General features: G+C 38.5%; 1 protein-coding gene across 8 annotated transcripts in view; it reads right to left on the bottom strand.

Moving 5' to 3' along the window:
* FOCAD (focadhesin) overlaps positions 1–24310 on the bottom strand; it is a 117061-nt gene that overhangs the window by 56403 nt on the left and 36348 nt on the right. For all 8 annotated transcript variants that reach the window (XM_080573262.1, XM_080573269.1, XM_080573268.1 and 5 more), the window contains 4 exons: positions 8805–8909; positions 8267–8368; positions 7607–7737; positions 5838–5964 (listed from right to left, as the gene is read on the bottom strand). In XM_080573262.1, coding sequence (XP_080429388.1) covers positions 5838–5964; positions 7607–7737; positions 8267–8368; positions 8805–8909 — 465 coding nt within the window. The remainder of the gene's footprint in view (positions 1–5837; positions 5965–7606; positions 7738–8266; positions 8369–8804; positions 8910–24310) is intronic.

Raw genomic sequence — 24310 nt, 5'->3', positions numbered from 1 at the left:
CTGCAAAGAACACTTTAGAGAACAGTTTCAAAAACTGGAGACGCCTTTTGAGTTGAATCAATTTATGAATTGAAAACCCATGGGAATATTTCTATGGTAATGAACACTGAAGGCTAGAAACAATTAATCTGACTACATTGGGAGTGAAAACAATGCCTCCCCTTCCCATCTCTTGAAACACACTATTTGCAAGAATGAGAAATATCTCTTCAGTACCCAGAAGAACAGACATGTCTATTAACACAGTAAGTTCTTACTAAACTTATCTTGAATTTTTAACTTGGTAATGAGCTGATTGTCTGGAAACAGAAAATACACCTTGAATTAGAAATTTGTATACTAGTGGAGTCTGATTAAAGGAGGACTACTAAATGATAAGCTAACCAAGACAGTTTCATTTAATTCTCTCCTAGAGTATCACACACATTATCCACTTTCAGATAACAGGTAAGAAGACCATTAAAAAGGCAATCTTCCTAACCGAAGTTATATGACAACCATATAACTTCGGAGCTCTCAGTACTTCTGGTACAAATATAAAACAATGCACTGTGTTTTCTTGTTATATTGAAGTTTTATTTTAAAATGGCAAGCTTACTTCTGGACAACCTACTAAACAGAAACGTATTTGCTAGAAGGGAAAAAAATAAAAGCTAAGATTTCCTGATGTCAAAGAGATAAAATGCACTCCTACTTCATGTGACCTACTGCTCTAAAAGTAGCAGATAAATAGCAATAGAAATAATGAGAAGCAAGTTACAAGGAGCAAGTTACCTCTCCTGTTGGGTGTATTGTGGACCACAACACTTGTGTAGGAGCAGTTCTCAAGGTTGTGGTTGACACAGCTGATCACTCCATGTGACCTCTAGCATGCATAGTGCAACAATTATCATCTTACAGCCTATAAATTTTCTATCCTGAGGTAGCATCATATAAGAAGAGGGCTTTTCTCCTTTTTTTTTTTTTTGCAGTCAAGACATTTATTCTGCTCAAAACTTAGGGCATTTTGAAAAACTGACCAAACCAGGATTGCTTTCTAACCTAGAAAACACAGTTGTGAATAGCCCTTATTTAACAGCTTTCTAAACAACTCCATCACCTCTTAGCAACCTTGAGATCACTTACTAGCGTATGCAAAAAAGAAAAACGGTACCCCAGTACAATTGTAGCTCTTATTAAAACCAATCTGGTAGGTTCAACAGAAAGACAAACCAGATTCCTCAGTCTGTCATTGTCCCCACATGATTCTCAGGTGGTTATTCCTCAATTATTTGTCTTCCTCTCTTGCTTTTCTGTAAAATCTTTTGAATCTGAATACCCAAATAATAAATACGATGGTACCCATGTCGACACACTCTATTCACCATTTATTGCAGAGCAACCCCACATCTTTCACAATGATTGCCTGAAATCCTCCATCTCCTCTCAACCACAACTAGGACAAAACTTACCTGAATCTTTTCAGAACATGTAATTTCAGCAAAAGACACCAGACAGAACCTCTGCTATTAAGTGTTATACCTAACAGCCAACTAGAGAAATACCTGCAACTTGCAAAAGTAAAGGTCATACTATTGCTTTACATAACTGCAACCCACTATGTTAACAAAAAACAGACCCCTGCTGCCTTCTGAAATTTAAAGACAAATACAATACAGGAGTAAATCAGAGTAAATAAACCCATCTGTCTTTCAAACATATTTTGCCCAGTATTCCAACATTCCTCCAAAATGGGAGGATCAGGCTGGATGTTAGGAACAGGCTCTTCGCCGCAAGAGTGGTCGGGCACCAGAACAGGCTCCCTGGGAAGCAGTCACAGCAGCAAGTCTGCTGGAGTTGAAGAAGTGTTTGGACAGCACTCTCAGACATTGGGTCTGATCTTTGTGGGTCCCATACAACTGAAGATATTCTATGATTCTATGAAATCAGCTGATATGATGGTGCTGCAGAGGCAGAAGCCCTTCTATTAATTCTGAGCATTAACAGCAGAACCACACCTCAGCGCCATTTCCACAAAAAAAGGCTGGCTGTGATCATTCTATCCATTCTGTCTGCACTTAAATGTGAAATGCTTACAATGAAGTTTCAGCTACAAAATGGAAATTTTTGTGGACTACACAGTTTTCCAGTTTCTGCTAAGCATTTAGATCACAGTTTTCCTTAATTTATTTTGTGCATGCAATGAATAGATGAAGACCAAACGGGAGATGTAAAATACAACTTAAAAGTCATTGTTAGTGTTTTAAATCGCACAGTTTAAGATAACATTTAGTTTTTAATATACTTATTGTGTATATATATATTTACATATATTTATTGTCATATTATGTGTTCTGAAGAAAATCAAATTTTCCTAACTAAGCTTAGAAAAAGTAGTAACTTCTTCACCTAAAATACACCAATGATTTCAGTCTTCCTGAAGCTACTCATTGTCCAGAAAGCTATTGCTATATTCCATTTCTTACAAAGACTGCAAGAGTACTCACTATTCTGTTGCTGAAACCAGAAGACGATGCTAGAATTTTGATAATAAAAATCAAATGAATTAACAAAATATATACAATAGAAAAGCTTGGGACAGCAAAAATAAGTAGGAAGACAGAAGAAAATGTGCTAACACTGGCTACACTACATTGGTATGCCACAGAAAATGCCAGATCACTGTAGCAAATGTTTCCAAGACTAAGATGTTGCGGTTTCAGAGGAACTGTTCATAATTATATAATATAATACAATAATAGGAAGAAGAATCATATTTACACTGCCAACCTACCTTTGATACTTCCAGCTTTCAAAAACCAGAAATCGCACCAGCAATGAACACACACTGAAACAAATTTTGGTAGCTGACTTGAAAGTAAAGCTGGTAACATGATTTTTATTCAGTAAGTTCAGATGGAAAAAAAGAAGCAGAGGCACTTTTAGCAGCAGCAACAGGCAATCAGAAAATCAAATGTATCCTTACTATTGCAAATATTCTGACTCTAAGTGTTCAGCAGACCAGCCGGACTCAGCACATGCCAATAAGGTTTCTAGGCAACTTGTTTTACTTGTTCATTCATTGTTATGAAAAACTCCTACCTATACAGAGAGCTTATTTTGGCACAAAGCGGAGACCCTGGCATCTGCCTTCAACATCTATTTGCACAGGTAAGACACTCCTGGCTGAAGAGTTCAAATATAAATTAGGTTGTTAACTATGTACAAGGCCAGTGATACAAAGTAAGGAAGATGAGAGTGACACATGAATCAGACCCGGTAAAGAGACAGAAACTTCGAGTCCAAGAAGAATGTAATGGTTTTACAATAATATCTCAGTACAAATTCATGTTTTTACGAATACAGTTATTAAGTGTATGCTGTTTAAACAACATCTGGCTTTGTAATTCCTTCTAAATGTCAAACTCAGTCAACCTAATTTGTTCTCACATAAGTTTTCAGTTCATTATATTGCTCTGCTGTTTGCTTTCTGATCAATAAAACAAACAAATGTCGATTGAGGAAGTAAACAACAAGAAACCACTTCCACAAAAAGGCTGGAAAGGGGCTTAAAATACTATGCTTAGCATTTTCATTCTTGAATGTTTCTTGGCTTCCATACAGTACTTGACACATGAAACCAATTAGAAGCCAGGATAGATGGCCTCATAGCAGATACACTGACTTCTGTTGAAATCACATTAGAAAAAAAAAAAATATATATTTGCCCAGAAACAGGAAATGTGGTCTGGCAAGAACTGTGTGTATTTTACATTTTTGATGCGCAAGTCACTGTGTGCTACTCATTAAAAACCTTTAGTTAGACACACAAATAAAATAAAAAAGGGGCTTCACCCTCCTTGTAAGTCATGCAAAAAGCAAAGCTAATACTCCCAATGCTATTCATGTGGTGTTACTTACTTTGCATAAAGCCTTTACATTTACACCAAATGATTACTGCAGTCAATGAACTGGAAAACTATTCTTTCACAACATTTGACCAAAAAAATCAATGTTACAGCAAGTTTTTACTACAGCATTACTTTTACAAAGAAGCCTTTCTGAGACTCTCAGAACCCTGCTTTGACAAGTCACCAAACGTATACAGTTCCCTCATCAACTATGTCAACACTAAACATAGGAAAATGTAGCTTGTTATACCAGTGCAGAAATTGACTAAAAATTAGGTGCTCACTAAAATCCTGTGCCTAAGCAGCTACACACTGAAAAGCTCAGAGAGATCAAATCCCTTTCACATGGTTATCTATTGAGACAGCGGCAGAAAGTGAGAAAGTACCGAAACAAAGCGCTCTGACTACGACCTGTCAGATTTCTGCTCTGCAGACTGGAATCTAAATACTAAGTAAAAGATACACTGCATTACTTACCCCCAAATGGTTACCCAGTTTACCAAAACACAAGGGAATATACTCTATTAAAGTTTCAGTATCCCAACATGACAGGTCTAGTCTCTCAAAGCATTACATTGTCATGAAGTTAGGGAAACAAAGCAGGCTCAAGATGGCCTGTAAGAATTAGGAAAGGAAAATGTTCAATGTCCATAAAGTCATTATTCCCTTTCTTCTACTCTGAATACCATGAGTCGTCTCAGCCTTCCCACTTCTCACCAGTAGTCCAGTACTTCTGTTCTCAAAGGATGTTTTTTTAATAGGATGTGATAGTCTATTTGTCATAGACTTAGCTCCTGGTTCTTTGCAAAAAACAAAGTCTAAACATAATCCAGCTTGGGAAAACACCACCAATACTGAGGCCAGCATTCAAAGAATGTCTATGAGCTTAAGAAGAGCCAAACGGCATACCAAAAACAAATACATTAATTGCCCTGAACAAGTTGGTTCTCTGTACCCATTGCTTGAAGCTATTTAACTATATTAAATAGTAATGTCTATGCACTACTAACCACTTTCTGTGTTGTTCTTGAACTGTTGACGTGATTGCACACATATAATGTGCTAATGGCTGGCATCTTTTACTGGATCAGCTTAAATGCGGTAAACACTGCACTAAGAGTCAGGAAGTGGATAAACTTAAAATTGCTGTTTGCAGTGAACGGGTAATCACATATTCCTGCAGGCTATCATTAGTCCACTAACTCAGACAGCCTGCACAGTCTACAGTGTGTCCAGAGGATGATTCTAAGCACGTCTGCATCGCCACGTCTGGGATGTCACTGAAAACAAGGGGTCTTGGATCCTAACTCTGGGGTTCACAGAACCACAGGACAATTTGGGTTGGAAAGGAGGTTTCTAGTCCAATCTCCTGCTTGAAGCAGGGTCACTATGAGATCAGGCCCAGTTGCTCAGGGTTTTATCCAAATGCAACTCAAAAACCTCCAAGAACAGAGACAGCAACATGTTCCAGTGCTCATCTGTCCTTATCATTGCTAATGAATGCATTACATTAAAACAGGAGCCTCCCCATTACAAGTGATTCCATTCCCTACCAGGTAAACTATGTGAATAAGAGTCAGAAGGGTAGTCCAGGAAGAAGGTAAGACAAATGAGATTATTTATATACTTTTCAGCCAATCAGAATTATGTGCCAGACAGCTGTTCCTTTCATATCTGAAGGAAAAAATGCATGAAAGGGTGTTTTTGACACAAACTGTGATGCTGACTTCAGTTCTAACCCAAGCACTGAGGGCTGACCTGCTGCAGTGAAAAATCACAGTACAGTCTCTCAGGAACAGTTAACTAATGCTGGAAGAAAGAAATTCTATTCACTAGAAGAAAAAATCTGTGAGAATTGAACGCACTCAAAAAATAAAGTCTACTAGAGGAAAAAAAAATGTCCGCAAGCAAAACATGAAACACAGTGACAAGGCAATTTAACCTTACCTCAGCCTCACAAAGTGCCTGAAGACCCTGCAATACTATAGCAGCAGGTGAAGCTTGATCGGGTTTTGTGCAGTCATTTAATACCTGGGAAATAGCAGCCAACATGTCTGCTCCATGCTGGTATGGCCTAAAGGAAAAAAAAAAAAAAAACAAAAAAACATTAAGATAATAGGACAGTATTCATGCGTACACACAAATTCTACTGGATATACAAAAACTCATTAAGTATTGGTTCTGTACAAGTAACTACTGACACAGACTAAAACTGAGAGGAAAAAAAATACTAGGGAGGAAGTGGTAGAGAGCTCTAAAGGTCAGACAGAAGTAAATCAGCAAGCATCAAGTTTGAAATTAAAAAAAATAATAAATCATCAAATAGTTAAGTTATAGAACTCTTTTTCCAAGGATGTATTGGAAAATATTATACCATCAAGAAGTTGCCAAGAAAAAAAAATCTGCTGTGTGCTATTAAAGACACTACCCTCTGCTTATTTCTTGTAGTCCTCTATAGGCACTCACTGCTGTGTATCGTTACAGATTCTGGCAACAAAAGACTTTGTTTGGCCTGATAAATCATCCTTACATCAGCTAGGAACTTTCTTTTCAAATACTTTTTTGCTTCAGCTATTTCTTTGGTCTCTCTCCTTCAATGACTTCATGGACTACCTGTTTGTTTCCAGTCCTTTAGTATCCATTCAGACTCTCAGGGTAAAACAAAACAAAACAAACATCAAAGAAAAACAAAAAACAAAAAACCTTCAACTACTGATTCGGTAGATCCTTTCACTGATTCTGTAAGAACTTTGGGTAAATAGCATCTGCTGAGGTGATTTATATGCATAGAACATTCAGGCTTTCTCTAATTGCTCGCACTTTCTTCCAAGTAATTTCTAACTGCATTATGAACAGTGCTTTATACCTGAACGTTAATTACAGCATTTACTTGTCAAAGAAAACATTCCAGCTGCATTTAAATTCCTCTCTCGATGTTCACTTTTCTTTCGGATTTTTTTTTAGTATTTTTGGAAAAATGCTGTTTGATAAAATTAAATATTAAAACTCCATCTTTATTTTGACTCATTCCAGCTTTCTGTTAGTAACTGACCTTTGAGAAAGAAAGAGAAAAATAGAACCCAAAAGATAGGTGACAAACAAAGAAGATGGTATAACGTACACAAAACCAGAAGTAATTGATAATGTGTTTAAAAATAATCTTTACAGAAACTGTAAATTATTACTAAGTACTAATATTCATGGATTGTGACAACTGGAAAGGATCAACATGCCATCCAGACAGATTTGTTAAACTGTGTTCTGCAGCCAGCATTATAAGATCTAAATAAAGACCACCAATTTGCATGTGACAAAAAATTACTTTTCAGAAAAGCACCCAGTCTTTCTTTGGATAGATCAAAAGTCTTAGCTGTTTCTTACAATAATTCATTACTCTTATTACGACTTGCAGTTGGCATGCTTCAATTTTCTGTTCTGGATCAGTATGGGACACTTGTTTTGTTTCAGGATGACATCTATTTAATGTTAATTTTAAAATTATTTATATGTACTTTCAATTACTTATTATAAAATCCAAAACTTACTAGCTGCTGTGATTTTCAATGTCTGAATCAGTATCTCATCCAACTAGAAAAATATTATCCATAATTAATGTAACAAACTAGCTAGAATTAATTAGGCACCTTCTCTAAAAAAAACTTGTTTTTCCTTTCAAAGACAGATAACAAAGATTAATAACTGATTCTTCTACTTACCTCTGCCTACAGATATCTCTTATGCAGGCAGCTTTAGCAATCAGCTTTTCCCACTGAGCATCTTTGTCAACAGCCAAAGAGGGCACATCTGATGTTGCCAAGCACTTCTGTAATTCTGGGTAAATTCGATCCTAGAAGAAATTTAATTTTAAAATCATTATCACACCTTCTAAACTTGATGACAAGATTTTTGATTGGTAGCACTTCTGCATGACTTTCAATTCCTTTTAATTATTGCATATCATAATTTGCTTTTCTTCACCTTTGAAGTCTAATGCTGCCATGAGATCTGGCTGGCCTTTACAGACCAAATCTCTACTGCTACTTCATACACAGGCAAGCAAGCTATTGCCTTTGTATTAAGGTCTTGTTCTAACTGCATGCTATGTAAAACAGAAAGCTGTTCCTCAAGGAAAAAAAAAAAAATCAATTCTGAGACCCACTGAAATGAAAAGCAGATTTCCTGAAAGATATACTACTGAAATTCTTCACTGAAACATAATCAATAAAGGCACCACTTCCACCATTTACTTTATGGTGCTGATAATGACGCATTAGTGTAAGCTATGCTTCAGAATGAATTCCCTTCCCTGGTTAGAGGAATGAAATTTACAATTTACAGTTACACGTATCTTAGTAATGTTACAAGAATTTTCCAACCTGTCTTTCCCATAAGGAGGTCATCATCCGCAAAGTAACAGCTCTAAGCTTCGGTGTGCTACCCAGCATGTGTATGGTACGTAGAATCTGAGCTACACAAACCTGAAAGAGATTATTTTTAACCAAATGTCACTGTTATTTTTTATGTCCAAGAACAAGGATAAATTTACAAATTGTTAGAACCAAGTATCAAACTTAGGTAACAGTCCAACCACAGTGTCAGAAAGAAGCTGGAAGTTGTTTTCCAGACGAGAAAAAAAAAAAACAAAAACCTCAGTGTGCAGTGAATCCAAGAGCACCTTTTTAGGATATTTAAAAATAATAACGATATACTACAGACAGTAAAACATAACACACATTTCACCCTTTAACATATATATCATATCCCATCCAAAATATTAGAAACTTATGCTGAAGCTTGCAAATCAATTATTTTAACCAAACTGAGGATTTCTCAGTCTAAGTCACTCATTCTTTTGTAAATAAATGACTGCTTATTGATACAGTTCTTATTTTCCTAAAAATTTTTCATTCTGACCTTGTGTACACCTAGTGCAGGCAAGGTATACAATATATCCCTGTAAAGTGCAGGCTCCAGAGGTCTTCCCAATTTAAATATCAGAACTGGGATCAGATTTGGGACCTAAAATAAAACAAAAGCCAGAAAACAACATCAAACCTAGGTTTCTGATATGGTGTCTTACATATACATCATAAATTTTGTGAGAACAGTGTAGAAACTGCTACCTTTTTGCATTACTTTTTCTACCAATAGAAAAAAGAAAGTTTCAAAGTTTGTAATTTTATTGGTCTTTCAACTTATTTCTTCTTAATATGTTATCATCTTGGAAGCACCTTGTTATGCATGTTCAGCTATAACTACTGCAGTAGGCTAGAATACTAACAACTGTCCCACTGTGGCAAGAAAATCAGGTAAAATGAATGCAATTATGAATTCGGTATGTATATCAACAGATCCTTGGGGATATTTTTAAAGGCTCTCATAATCAGCAGGTATTACTTGGCCTCATTTCGGAGATTAGTAATATCCATAAGCTCTAACTTGTTAATCATTGACATAAATCCTCTTCACATGCCATTTTTTAAAGAAATCCTTTAATAACTGGGCAGTATTATTTAAACATACCACATCATAACCAAACGCAAATGCTGCAGGTTTTGTTACCATGTACATTGTGGTGACACCATACAATGTTCTCCTTCTGAAGTATAATGATTCTTCAATCATACCAGTCTATTAAGAATTCCTTCCACGCAGAGAATTAAAATACAGAGTAAGATTCAGCTACTTAAAATTGCATATTTACAACTATTCATATGTCCTCCACTCCTTGAACATAAGAGCATTAATAGCAAGAAGTTCAACGTTTCCTCTCCAATTTCCATAATACAGTCATTTTTACTTGAAACTTCCTTAACAGACATACTGAAAGGAACCTTAAGTGAAAATGGTATATTAACAAACATAATAAATCATGGAAGAAATTATTCCAAGTGAGTTCTGTTATTACAAAGGAATTCTGATGACGCTACTATCATAACCCTCAAACACATCATAATTCAATGTAATTTACTCCATTTTCCTAGTGTATCGTAGTAGAAGATTGTCACAGCAGTTTCCCTGAAGTGAAAAGACGACTTTTTTTTAACCATCATTCTCCTTTTAATTTATACCTGTTTTCTGTACTTTCAGACCTGAACAAAAAATTCCACAAGCCTTGTGGGTATGTTTGTTTGCTTTGTTTTCCTTGTGAAGATTCTAATGTAAAATTAAATCTACTCATGATGGGCTTGGTTTTTTTCCACCTGATTCCACGGATGCTTAAAAGCAATTACACAGCACTGATTCACACTCTGCCCTTATACAATAGTAATGATTTTCACTTAATCACATCAGTTAAACTTCCACAGATAAAACTTGTATCAAAAGATAATGTCATTCTCAAAAGCAGAAAAGCCAACTAGGAAATTTGATATTTAGCAATAACAAATACAATCATTTTTAATTCTTTCAGCTTTCGTAACTTTTCCTTAAACGGTAAACGATGTATAGAGTTCTCCATTTCACTTTTGTTGTTTACCTCTGGAGTGGGGCTTACTTATTCCAAGCCTTTCCTCTAGAGTGGGGCTTATTTATTCCAAGCCTTATTTTCCTCTGTAAACTTAAAGTATCATAACTTTAGAAAACTCAGGAACTCCAAAGCAGGAGAATAAACGTATATGAAATGCCACACATACAGGGCTGAACTGAAAGACTGAGCAACTGTCAAATCCAGTCTTTAAGAGACCGGATCCCATTTTCAATCCAGTCTATAATTCAGTGATCTTAAATCTCAATTTTTTTCCTGGTGAAACTGACCCTTTATGTATGTAAGTGGTTTATACATACTGTGAGTCAAAAAAAAAAAAAACACAAACAAACAAACCACATTAATAGGAAATCTCACTACAGCATTTTCTCAATATGCGTTTTTACATGAGCAGATATTTTCAGAAGATAAAACTTTTCACTGCACAAAGGTCCATCTCAGTCCACAGAAGTCACTAAACTTCTGACACAGCAAGAATAATAAACAGAAATCCAAGAGCTCAGGGACTTTGCATCCTTCCATCTGCAATTACTGATTCTGAAGTACAGACCACAAAAATACCATTTGTCCTTCAAGACAGCACTATTTTTTATAATTGAGCAATTCAAATCTGTACTTCCAGAAATTTAAAAGTTTTGTTCTGAAATCTATAGTTAATTCATAAGAAATTAACTACAATACATTATTTATTCAAGTTTCACAAGTACCGCTTGGCTTTTCTAAATAAAATGAATTCCTTTATTTACCCCAAGATCTCCTGACATTTTTGACTACGGCAGTAGTTCCGTCTCCCCTCCATTTCCCAAGGTTGTTGTCTACCCTTTGTAGAAGTAGTCATCACCTGCCTAGACAGAGGAGTGGCTCTACTGTAAAGTTTTCAAAGCAAAAAAAAAAATCAATAGAGGTAGCTGAGAATTTATGGTAGTATTCATTTCTGCAAACTTCCATATCCAGGAGCATTTTCAGTAAAAGCTTAACAGTGCCTTGCTTTTTCTCCCCTGCTTATTCCAAACTGAAAGCATCCTCTTAGGTAGTACCTCTTCCCCCTCACCCCACCTTGCTTTTCTTTCAGACCTCTGTTGGACAGAAGGCAAGTGGGGCAGTTTTACAGCTTTTTGAAGAAATTACATTTTTGAGGTTCATATCTTTCACATAAAAACAGAATGGCTGAAAAAGAGCAAAATAGAAATAAGGTAGCAGCAGAGATACAGATGAGGGCAGAATCTGTCGAGCTAAAACTGAACTATTATTTGTGCTTCATATGCAGAGACAACATTCATTTCTCCAATTATAGGCACATAATGACTAGTGTTCTAAATAAAAGCTGTAGAAGCAAGTGTTCTTCCTTTAGAAGGATTAAAGATTTTTACACACAGGAAATGTAAATTACAAATGGGTTAATTAAACTTTCTGTCTTAAACATGACAAGGCCTGATAGATTTATGGAAACAGCAGACCAAAATCCAATATATTTCAAAATACATCAATTAATTTTCAGAATTTCAGACATAATTAAGTTGAAAATACTTGTTTACCTGCCCCTGCATATCTTCTAGAATATATTAATATACAATGTGGTGGTGATAGAGAATAGCATATCTGAATATGCAGAGCTATAAGTGACAAATTTAGCATCTGAAGCATCTCTCTGCATTTGTCTTTGTTGAGTTTTTTTTTGTTTTGCTTCCTCTGCCTGAAACCTAAATCTATAATAAACAGTACTATTACTTTATAGTGAGAGGTAAAACAGATGGGCCACAAGAAACATAAAACCACGTTGTGGGTGACAGTATCTTAATTCTTCAGCAGTCTGCCCCAACATGAACATTCCCAACCAGACTTCTTAACCAACATTCTCCTTGGCTGAACCTTGTCTCAGCAGCCTCAATAGCCTAAGACAGCTCTAGACAGAGATAAATTTACTTCTACACCACCATTAACAGTATAAAGTAACACCATCTTCATGACAATTCAAGGCAGGAGATGAGATAGATATCATTCCTTCTGCTAAAGCGACCGTACATCTGATTTGCAGCAGAACAGCTGCCAACTTTTTGCAAGTTGCTCTGAAATCCACCTGCTTTTCTCAAAAAAACTAATTCAGAATAAAGAGTCCCATAGACAAAAGGGTGAAGGTATAACAAGAAGTAACATACTTCTAAGCATAACATACTCCCTGTGAAGCAACATAACTCGTGGTTCTTTGATGTTCTCGTATTTTCTCTCATATGACAACAAATCTAAACCTCACACTGCTTTCAGACCTATCACATGGGTACACACCACAGAATTCAAAGGAGTGACTCCTTGCAAAATCCATCTCACAGCATCACCTTGGAATAAGGCTTTAATGTAACCTGTAGAAGGGAACTGAGAACTTAGTCTTTACCTCCTCCAAAATTCTCGGAACTACCTTTTTTTCTCTGTTCATAGCACATCTGTTTTCATTCTGTAGTGTTCTCAGCATAGCTCAACTGCTGTTTCAGGCACAGGTAGCAGTTGGGATCCTTCTCCCCCAGTCTCTGGAGGCTATCCTGAATTTATGCTCCTACCATGTGCCTTAATCAGAATATTCCTCCTAGCTTAAATGTCTTTGAAATGCCTTGTCATACTTTCAAGACTGTCATGTCATAATGTTTTATTAATCCTCCATCAAATTAAGTATTTTTTGTTATCACAATATTCTTTGAAGTACAACAGCAAGTGGGAGAAGTAAGTAGCTCCAAGCCCATCAGCACATGGCAGGGTTTAATTAAATTTAATTAATTCTAGGCCCACTCAAAATCCAATAATAACATCTGCATTGACATTGAAAAACAGAAAATAAAAACTTCTTCCAAAACATGAAATTTAATTCTTTGCTTTCCCTTCCCACCTCCAAACCAATGATTTGTTTAGCCTAACCTATGCACAACACTGTTGTGTTCTGCACTTGACCCATGCCAAAAGGACAAAAGCAATGCCTAAAAGACAAAGATGTTCATTACTACACAGAATTAGAACTGATTAAATTAAATAGAACACAAAGGAAGACCTGAGAGTCAAAGACTTAACATCTTCAAATCAAGAGCATGTTTTGGCTAAGTCAAATCTTAAGAAATGGGAATTTTGCAGAGAAACCAAATAATAAAAGAAGAAAAAAAAAAAAACCTTGAAGCTAGGAACTTTGGTAGATGTAAGTAGGTTTATTTCTGGGCACCTGTTGTAACTTGAATGTTAAGAAAAAAAATAAATCACCCACTGGTTTACTGTTACCTAAACCTTACAAGTAATCTGAGGTAAATTCTTGGTGATAAACAGACAATGGTCATTCCATACCTCCAGGTGGGACAATTGTTAACACTGACCTTAACTGTTGTAAGTCCAGAAGTCATGAGTTAGATCACCGCATGCTCTTTCACTGAGATACACAGTCTTCCATACAACTGTTAGCATAGCATAATGTGTTAACAGGGAAGAAAAGTCTTCTATTAACATTATCCAAAATATCTGGCATGCAGCAGTATGCCTGGAATACACTCGATTCTGAGGATAAGAGGGTTTTGTTATTTCCTTAAACCATATCCATCCCTGATTAACGCTGTCATTGGTTTGTGCTGTGGTGCACAGAAAAGCTGTATCAGTACGAGAGATGTCAGATGTGTCTTTACAGTGCTCATCCTTCTTACCTAAGCTACTTCCTATGGATCTCTCCCACCTTTTGCTGACAGACAGGGCCTTACACTACTCCATTGGGTCTTAAGCTAGCTTTCTAATCAATAGGCTATTTCCTGCACTTTTTTTCAGTTGCAGCAGCAATGGACTATGCAAATGACAATCAGACTGAATGACATGCAAAATAAATGACATTCAAAAGAAATAATATTATCAATTTCTAGCTACAAAAGCATTTGAATCCTTTAAAATCAGCCTGATCAGGCCTAACCTTCCTCAGCTGTGATGAGAAGTTCATTCCAACTCCTGGGTACATTAACTTTCTAGTTATGAAGTTTATTCTACACTAAGTTCAATACACCGAACTCTCAAGGAATTGTTAAGCACTTGCAACTATAAGGACAGTTAATTATTTCCTTACAGGTATTGTCCTTTAAATGTACTTGTTTTGAACTTTACATTGAAGTTATAAGATCAGGAATAAAACAAAATGTTCCTGGACAGCAAAACTGCTCCTCTTTCACTCAGGTAATGGACAAATAATGCTGGGACTAATTTCTGTATTACATCTATGCTAAATCAAAGGCTTAACACTCCAAAAAACTGACATCAACTCAGCACACAGGAAGCGGCTCCAGAGGCGGAGAGGCACACTGCCCAGCAGCAGTGCCTCCTGCATCCCCACCCTCCTGGAGGATGCGAACATAAGGCTAAACCTCTCATTACCAGTCTGACAAAGGGTTTCAAGACTCTAGATTTTGTTATTAGCAATGATTTGCACCTCAAAAATTATGCCCAGGTATGCAAACAGCCCTTTACTTGACTCGTATCAGGTAAGTTTAAACATATCAGAAAAAAATGTCCTCTTTATTAACAGGACTACTGACTTAATGACTGCTCTCACTCTGCAATTTGATCTGATTCCCCCCCCCCCCCCCCCCCCCCCCCCTTTTAAGCTACAGGACAATTTTTCTTCTTCAAAAACACAAGCTATGGGAGGACAGTTGGGAAGGAAGATGATTCTTCTCCTCTTCTGCTGACATTTCCTTACACCTTATGGAAGGGAAATTGTTTCTTGTGCCAAAACCAAATAAAAACAATAAAATAAACAAAGTAAAAGACCGAAAATAGTAAATGCTGTGTCCAAAAGGAACAACCCATTTCAAACAATGTAATCCAAATATGTATTAGTAATGCTGTCCCCACGTTAACTACTAAACATAGGGTATTGCTTTACTTGATTTAGGCCACACACTCTTTGCTTGAATACCTATTTCGGATGTTTCTTTCTGGTCAATATTATCACCAAGAGATCACTCCAGACCCCTTCCACCCCCACCCCCCCCCCCCCAAGAGCCAACCAAAAATGCACAAAATGTCACAGAACCACAGAATGGCTGAGGCTGGAAGGGACCTCTGAAGATCATCTAGCCCTACCCCCCTGCCAAGCAGGACCACCCAGAGCATGTTGTGCAGGATGGCATCCAGGCGGGTTTTGAATATCTCCAGAGAAGGAGACCCCACAACTTCTCTGGGCAACCTGTGCCAGTGCTCTGCCACCCTCACAGTAAAGAAGTGCCCCCTCATTGAGCTGGAAACTCCTGTGCTACAGTTTGTGCCCGTTGCCTCTTGTCACCAGGCACCACTGAAAAGGGTCCGCCACTGCAATGTGTCCCTGGTTTTACTTCTAGGAAACGTAGGTCTGAATTTTGGAGATGAGGTAGGAATAGCCTAGTTTTTCCAGTAGGCAAGAGACAGTGAGCCAGTTTTTCAGTGGTTCCAGTGACCAGGTTTTCAGCAGTGTTCAGCACTCTGGCACTTCTTGCTCCATTGAGCAAAACAAAAATATTGAACAGTACACACATCTGAGAACTGGTTTCTTCATTTCAGTGCACAACTGTAAGTAAACTTTGGTTTATTTTGCAGCCTTTATAAACAGTTCTCAAAAAACAGAAGCACTTTTTAAGAGAACATGAGCAAGGTTTTCAAAAATTACACATACTCCATTATTATCTCAACCAATAAACCTCAACCATGAAGAACCTGTCCACAAGATCAGACTACAACAAGATCATTCCCCAACAGCTACTCCCAAAGTTCACATAATGAGATGTGGAACAATACCATCAGGCACGACTTGAGCAAGCCAAATCTATTTCAACAGATCCTTAAACCTGGTCTCCTTCTGAATAAAAAAGTATTTTGATTTTTTCTTCCACTCTCACTCCTAAAGATCATGAAATAATGCATCTTTGGATGTAGTCCCCTAAAGTGTTTCATTCCAGCCGTTGAAAGACCGTAAAAGAATAGATGTCCTCTAGAGCCTCATAATCCCCTAATAATGGTAATAGATCTCTTGCTACTATTCACCAGTGACCTCTCAGTCAGACGATTTAATTTCTTCTCCTGCAGCACGGCCAGTTTCACACAGAGTGTAATAACAGTTTTTGCACAACAAGAAAATTCATCCGATTAGAAGGACTATATTAAGTCTTTAATGAACAGCATGTGTCAGTGCAGCCTCTGCAGTCATTTGATTTAAGGCAGCCTAAAAGCCCGCACACTACTCTTCATTCATCAGCCTTTTAAAAAGATTTCTGGACTTCAACAATGTTTCTGACCATTACTCCAAAATGCATCAGCTAAAAATGGATCTAATATAATTGCTCATCACAGAACACAGAAAGGTTTCCAAGCTTTTATTAAGTGGTGAAGGACATAACACACTGTACATACACTGAAGTCCTCTGGAAAGGACTTCATGGGAAGGATAAGGAAAAAAATAATAAACAAAACTGGAAAAATGCCTGCAAAACCAGTTATACTAATTATTTTTAAACCTAGCACAGCTTTTGAAATGCTCCATTAATTTATCCCAGCGACTATGGGCTCTTCATAAGAACAATATTCTGTGTGGCGATGGAGATCTTGTTTGTGAACCTGACTTGTAGAGCTGTAATAAATGTGAAAACTATATAAATGATAACATTCTAAAAGCGCATTTCCCGTTTCTGACTCTGTTTTCTCTGGAAACAGGGTTCTTCAACTCAGATTTTGCATTGCAATCACTTGTGGCTTTTCTATTCAGTATTCACAGCTATCAGCTCTAATTCTCTAAACCACAAAATAACAGAACTTCACTGGCAGAATGCCTTAGCACTTTCACATATTCTGCTGTAGTACAGGAGGTAGTCCATAGTTTGTCTGCAAAGCTCACACTTTTTCATTTTGCCCTGTGGACATTTTATTTACCTTTTGCAATACTGAACTCTGAGGTCTGTTAGCCCAAGTTTACTTTCTTTACTTTACTTTTCTTTTTACCGACTATCAAAGTAATGAGTTATTCCTCCCATACATGAGCTCCAATGCTTTCTCCCCCAAATACTTTAACTCCAAGAGAAAGACAAGCCCTAGATAATTGTTCCTGCCTTAGAGAGAGCACTGCACCTACAATAAACAACATGATAACCTTTCATTGCACTGCTGTACTGCACTGTAATCTCTTTGGAGCCATTAAGCAGACTCAGAACTAAAATAACTTGTCAGAGTCATGACAAGTGCCAGGTGATCCCAAGTTCAACTAAGCCAGGCAATAAGTCCCAGTTTTAAAAGCATTAAGATCTTTCAGAATAAAGAATATTATTTAGAAGGCAGTAATGCATTAGATAGTGCTAACAGAGGAATATGCAAGTCTCCTTGGCTGAACTTAAGTAAGGACTGAGAAGGGAATCATCAATCCAAACACACTATTCTTCTCACTCCACATTTCCAAAACATTACCTATCCAAACAGCAGCTATATTACTAATTATACTGATTGCTTTATGTGATGCTACTAAGAAGACATCTGAATACTTCACATATTTTGCAGCAACGTATTTTAAAGTCTAGAGTAATATAAAAGACTAAAAATTCACCATTTGCAGTCCCTATTAGCAAGTGAAATGTTCCCCAGTTAGAGGTGATCAACAGTTTATGGCTTGCGTTTTGCATTTTAAGCAATTTCTAATTCACATGGACTCCTACTGATCACTAGGGACACAAAAAAATACAATACAGTTTCAGCTTCCCCTTACAATTGTATCTGGGCAGAAGCTGTTTTTCCCAGTGAAGGACTTTCTCACCAGAATGAAAGGCTTCTTAGTTCTGATGTAGACAGACCGTCATCGTTAGCTCAAGAGGCTGTATTCATCAGTCAATCTTATTTATTGCATTGGTCCACAAAAACTTCGCCTTAAATCAGCAGAACATGACAAAGTAAATAAATTCACTAACATCTTGCTATACAACAACTTTGGGTTAATTCTGTTCCCTGTATCTGTCAAAAGCTTCTGCAGCTCTGCTGACTTGCATTTGTTTCTAAAACTGTTAATTTAAAGTCAGTTGTGCTATCCCATATTGCTGCAGTGAAATTCAGAGCAGAATCATTCCCAACAGCCACAGCTCAGGCCATGCTGCCCAGGTGTCATATCACTTCTGTCATATTTTTTCAGCAGGTTAGTGCTTCTTTTAATCACTATCAAATTACATTCTGAACAACTACATCAAATTGTTAATAAACAAAGCATTATGCCTTTACTCTTTCAGTGTCTTCAATATGTTACTGACTCATCACAGAACTCGAAGACCCACTGCAGCAAGCCAAGTTTGAGATGGCCTGAAGACAAGAACAGGAGAACCAAAGTAAAAAGCCTGAGCTACCTTGATGGTTTTCACATAGTCAACCAGTCACAAGAAGAAAACTGGCTTATGAACAGCACTTCGGATCAGAAATGAAGAAACGTTTCTCAGAATAGGACAGACATATGTCTACTGCAGGTGTTAGAACATGCAGCCTACCCTTTTCCCTTGACAATAATCAACTCATTTACAAAGCCTAGAGCCTGTATTTCTGCTTATAGAGTATTTAGCAGACACGGCAAAACAGTCACAGCTGGGGTGTGCTGCTCATACTAGTTCTGAATGCTTACAGAAAGAGATTTGCAAGAAGAAACTACATTAAAGATGAGACACAGGTTGCTCTCCACAAGCACTGCTGTGCTTTTACAAGTGCAATTCACTTTGCTTGCTCCTGCTCCTTGAATAGAATTAGGCGCTTCCGAATTAAAGTGAGGAAATAAAGTTCTAATAACTACCTTGCCAAAAAAGCTATGCCAATGAAGCAGCTATAAGCTACCTTAAGCTTTGCATTCTCTCTCCCCAAAAAGAGTCTCATGCAGTTACAAAAGAATCTGCATCTGGGAGAGTGATTTCTGACTGCTGCCTTAGGATCTCATTGGCATGGTCACACCACAACTTTTCATCACCTGCAAGTTTTACAGTCTTCCCCTTGGCATTGATTAGCCTCACCTCTTTCCCATCAAACATGTTTGTAAGCAGCATGTAAGAAATAGAAGTGTTATTTTCCAGCAATACAATCCTATTCCTAACCTGCTTGCTCATTAAAAGATTGCTTTTATGTTTCCTGGAGGTGAGACATGAGAAATTGTATCCTTTTACTCTGCCACATTTCCAGCTTGCACTTAAACAATCTTGTCAATATTTCATGCACCACAAGCTTGTAACCAGCACAGTAAGCTACCTTTTAATAAGGGCTAAAATAACATAAGATAAGGCAGGCCACTACTACAGTTGGTCAAAAAAGTCTTAACTAGCAATGTATTTCATACAATGCCCCCCTGAAGTCCATTATACCTCATGTAACCCAAAACCCCAGACCCCTGAAGACTACGCTCACGTATGAAACACTCGCAACAGAAACCTGTTAGCAATGCCTGGAATGGATGAGGGAAGATCAGTGGATATTGTCTTCCTGGACTTCAGTATAGCACACCTCCTTGGACACAACCCTCTGTAAGATCCCCATAGGCAAGTTGTTGATGTATGGGCTGGATGAGCAGTGAGGTGGATCAAAAACTGTCTGAATGGCCAGAGGGTGGCGATCAGCAGAACCAAATCTAGCTGGGAGGCCAGTAACTAGCACTGTACCCCAGGGGTCAATACTGGGTCCAGTCCTGTTTAACATCTCTATTAACAGACTGGATGATGGGTCAGAGTGCACCCGCAGCAAGTCTGCAGATGACACAAAACTGAGAGGAGTGGCTGATACACCAGAGGGTTGTGCTGCCATCCAGAGGAACATGGGCAAGCTGGAGAAGTGGTCTGACAGGAACCTCATGGAGTTCGACAAGAAGCACAAAGTTCTGCACCTGAGGAGAAACCCCAGGCACAAGCACATGCTGGAGGCCAGCCAGCTACAAAGCAGCTTTGCAGAAAGGGACCCTGGAGTCCTGGTGGACTCCAAGTTCAGCATGAATCAGCACAGCTCCCCCGCCAGAGACATACCTAATGGTATTTTTGGCTACATCAGGCAAAGTATGGCCAGCAGGTCAAGAGAGGCTATCCTTGCCCTCTACTGAGCACAGGTGAAGCCACACCTGAAGTACTGTGTCCAGTACAGTACTGGGGCCCCCAGTACAAGGGAAACCTAGACATACTGGAAAGAGTCCAAGATGATCAAGGTAAGACCTCTCCTGTGAGGAGAGGCTGAGAGAGCTGGGAAATCTTGAGCCTGGAGAAAAGGACACTCAGGGAGGATCAGTGTGGATATATACCTGAAGAAAGAGTGCAAAAATGGAGCCAGGCTCATTTCAGTGGTGCCTAGTGACAGGACAAGAGGCAATGGACAAAAACTGAAACACAGGCGGTTCTGTCTAAATATCAAGAAGCATTTTTTCACTGTGAAGCTGACTGAGCACCAGCAGATGTTGCCCAGAGAGGTTGTGGAGTCTCTATCCTTTGATATATTCAAAAGACATCTGGACACAGCCCTGGGCTAGCTCCTCTAAGTGGCTGTGCTTGAGCAGAGGAGTTGGACCAGATGACCTCCATTGATCCCTTTCAACCTCAACCATTCTGCAATTCTGTAATGCAGAAAACATTTTTTTTTTAGGAACTTTTAGTGCTTATTTCTTCCTGCCAGACAGAGCAGTTACGATCTCGTATGTTTTACTATAAGGTTTTAAACAACACGCAGCATTGGTATTTTCATTTAAACAGAGTGGCAAAAAAGCTGTGTCAAATTAAAAGGAAACCAAGCATTACTGGGAGCAGCAAAACCATCTTCAAATGCCCTCTTCCCACAGCTGAGAAAATCTTTTGCTCTGAGAATAGTGTTGTGCAAGCATGCAGGCAAATCAGAACTTAAGTTTGTTTGTTTGTTTTTTCCACACACTTTTTAGTTCTCCTCTATTTTATGTTATTTAGCCAACCTCTGGAAAGAAGAGGTACAAGACTACAACAGAACAGAAGGATTTTAAATCCGTAGTTTTAGATAAAGAATTAATTTATGTGCAAGAAAATAGCAATCTTTACAAGAAAATAAGAGAAGATCATGAAATGGACAAAGAAAGAATGGAAGAAATATCCACAAAAGAGATGAACTACTTCATTTTGTGTATTTCTGCCAGGTGCTTAACTATGAGGAGTCAGTTCTAACTTGCAGTATCTCATCATTTCCACTGAATCCAGATCTGTAACATCCCACGGCAGCTTTTCCACACATGATTCAAGGAGTATACCAAGGACACTGAATAAATATTTCAAAAGGAACAGTCTGGGAACTAGGTCCTGTTCTTATTTTGAATTGTAAACAAACAGTGTAACCTTGCAGGTGGTTCTTAAAAAGTTCAATAAATATCAACACAGATTCAAGATTTGTATAAACAGTATTATTTTGACACTGTAATTGCCTGTATACACACAGAAATGAAATACTACATTACTAACATTAGCTTAATAGCAGCAGCATGCACAGGAAAAAACAGGAACTACAAAACACAATAAAATGAACATAGCTCAACACTTCTCTAATTAATTCACATCCAACAGGCACTAATATACTGCAACAGTAAATTGACCAGAGACCTTCTTCAATCTATTTGATGGCTACTTGTGGTTTGAAGTGTGCAACAGCTGTGCTGCAGACAGCTCAAGTCGATTGCACTCTTCAGTTCAGTTTGTAATTTTCTCTTTGCTATTATACCTGTTGCCAATATGCTACATCCATTGTTTTCTTCCAGACCAAAAAGAAAAGTCAGTACTATAGCTACAGACACCACAATCAAACGCCCTTTTAATGACACTTAAACATTCCTTTTTAAATTTCTCCCTCCAAATGATTAAGTCTATTTCGCCAAGCTGTAGTGAGAAATGCCATGAGTTAAACATATTTGGAGGTTACCCACTTCTTGGAAACCCAACTACACTGCAGAACAGTGCATCCAAAGGCTTTTTGTTGCTTTGGCTAAGATGTAAATAATACAATTTCCTTCCCCCCAAATAATGATCTTACAGTTTGAGTAAACAAACACATTCTACACATTCTTCCATGCCTACATAATGCTCACAGTCCTGATGAGTAATTACACAGCAGAAGTCCACAACTTTTTTCAGACTAAAAAACAGACTTTTTAGTCTGTTACTGTGTGCCTGAACAGAAGTCAGAATTGCTTCTGCCTTGGTTACAGCTTGGATAGAGTTAATTTTCCTCCTAGTAGCTGGTATGGGTGCTGTGTTTTAGGTTTAGGCTGAGAATAATGCTGATAACACACGTATGTTTTAGTCGCTGCAGAGCAGTGCTCACACAGCGCCAAGGCCTTTTCAGCTCCTTGTGCAGACCTGCCAGCGAGGAGCCTGGGGGTGCTCCAGGAGCTGGGGGGGACACAGCCAGGACAGCTGGCCCAGGCTGGCCAGAGGGGTGTCCCACACCGTGTGGTGTCATGCTGAACAATAAACTGGGGTGGCTGGCCAGAGGGTGGGGGGTGGGTGAGGAAAGTGTGGGTGGTGCTGTGCGGGGACAGGCTGGGCATCAGTCAGCAGGTGGTGAGCAATAGCATTGGGCATCACTTGCTTTGTACATGCTTTTACTATTTTCATTATCATCTTTCCCTTCCTTTTCTGTCCTATTAAACTGTCTTTATCTCAACCCACAAGCTTTTACCTTCCCTCCCTTCCCCCCTGCAGGTCCCCATCCCACTGGGTAGGGGGTGGGGGGAACATTGAGCAAATGCCTGTATGGTGCTTAGCTGCCTGTTGGGTTAAACCACAACATTGCCACATATGATCCAATAAAAAAATATCTGTCTTTAATGTTACCACATGCTAAGTGTGTAGACATATGAAACAAACAACGACCCTTTGAAATAGCGTCTTTCAAGCCCTGAATCCCAGACCCAGGAGACAAGAGAAAAAGTCTAGAGAAAGGAAACCTTTCTCTTGGTTGAAAAGAATGAGGTTAGAGATCATTTAGGCAAAGCTGACGTCCATTAAGTCCACGTGCCCTGATGGGATGCACCCACAAGTGCTGAGGGAGCTGGCGAACATCATTGCTGGGACACTCTTGACTGCCTTTGAAAGGTCATGACAGTCAGGAGAGATGCCAGAGGACTGGAATAACACAAATGTCACCCCAGTCTTCAAAAAGGGGCAAGAAGAAGGACCCAAGTAAGTAAAGGGCAGCCAGCCTCACTCAGTCGTTGAAACAGCTCATCTTGGAGGCCATCTTTTGTGGGAGTATCGTCAAGGGGGTCGACAAGCCCCTTGGCTGGTGATAACATCGGACTCCTGATGATGAAGCCACGAGGAATGTAAATGAGTTAGAGGGAACAAAGAAGGGTGATTCAGGAGACGCCTTGCTGTCTCAAACAGCTTGTTCTCCAATCGTTAAGACATGGAAGTGGCTAAATGCTTGCTGTTGCCGGGCAAACTTGTTAAGCAATGAACAGCTAGCGGGAAAGTAGCACTTGTAGAGCTAATGGTATAAGAAGGGAGCCTGTCCTCAATAAAGTAGTTGAAGTTATTGATCTTTAAAGAAACCCTGGTGTCCGTGTGGTCATTATGCCACAATCTTTAAGCATGTGGAAGACAAGAAGGTGATCAGGAGTAGTCACCATAGATTCACCAAAGGGAAATCATGCTTAACATGATTGCCTTCTATGATGGGACAACTGGCCTGGATAGATGAGGGGAAAGTAGTGGATGTTGTCTACCTGGACTTCAGCAAGGCTTTTGACACTGTCTCCTATGATATCCCCATAGGCAAGATCAGAAAGCGCATGCTGGATGAGTGGACCATGAGGTGGATTGAGAACTGCCTGAATGGCAGGTCTCGGAGGGCTCTGATCAGTGGCGCACAGGGGCTAGTTTAAGGCCTGTAGATAGCAGGGTCCCCCAGAGGTCAATAATAGGTCCAGAAATGTTAGTAGACAGACATGGAGCTA

Source organism: Anser brachyrhynchus (assembly GCF_964034855.1).
Source record: "Anser brachyrhynchus genome assembly, chromosome: Z".
Classification (NCBI taxonomy): Eukaryota; Metazoa; Chordata; class Aves; order Anseriformes; family Anatidae; genus Anser; species Anser brachyrhynchus.
This window is presented reverse-complemented; position numbering and strand designations above follow the sequence as displayed.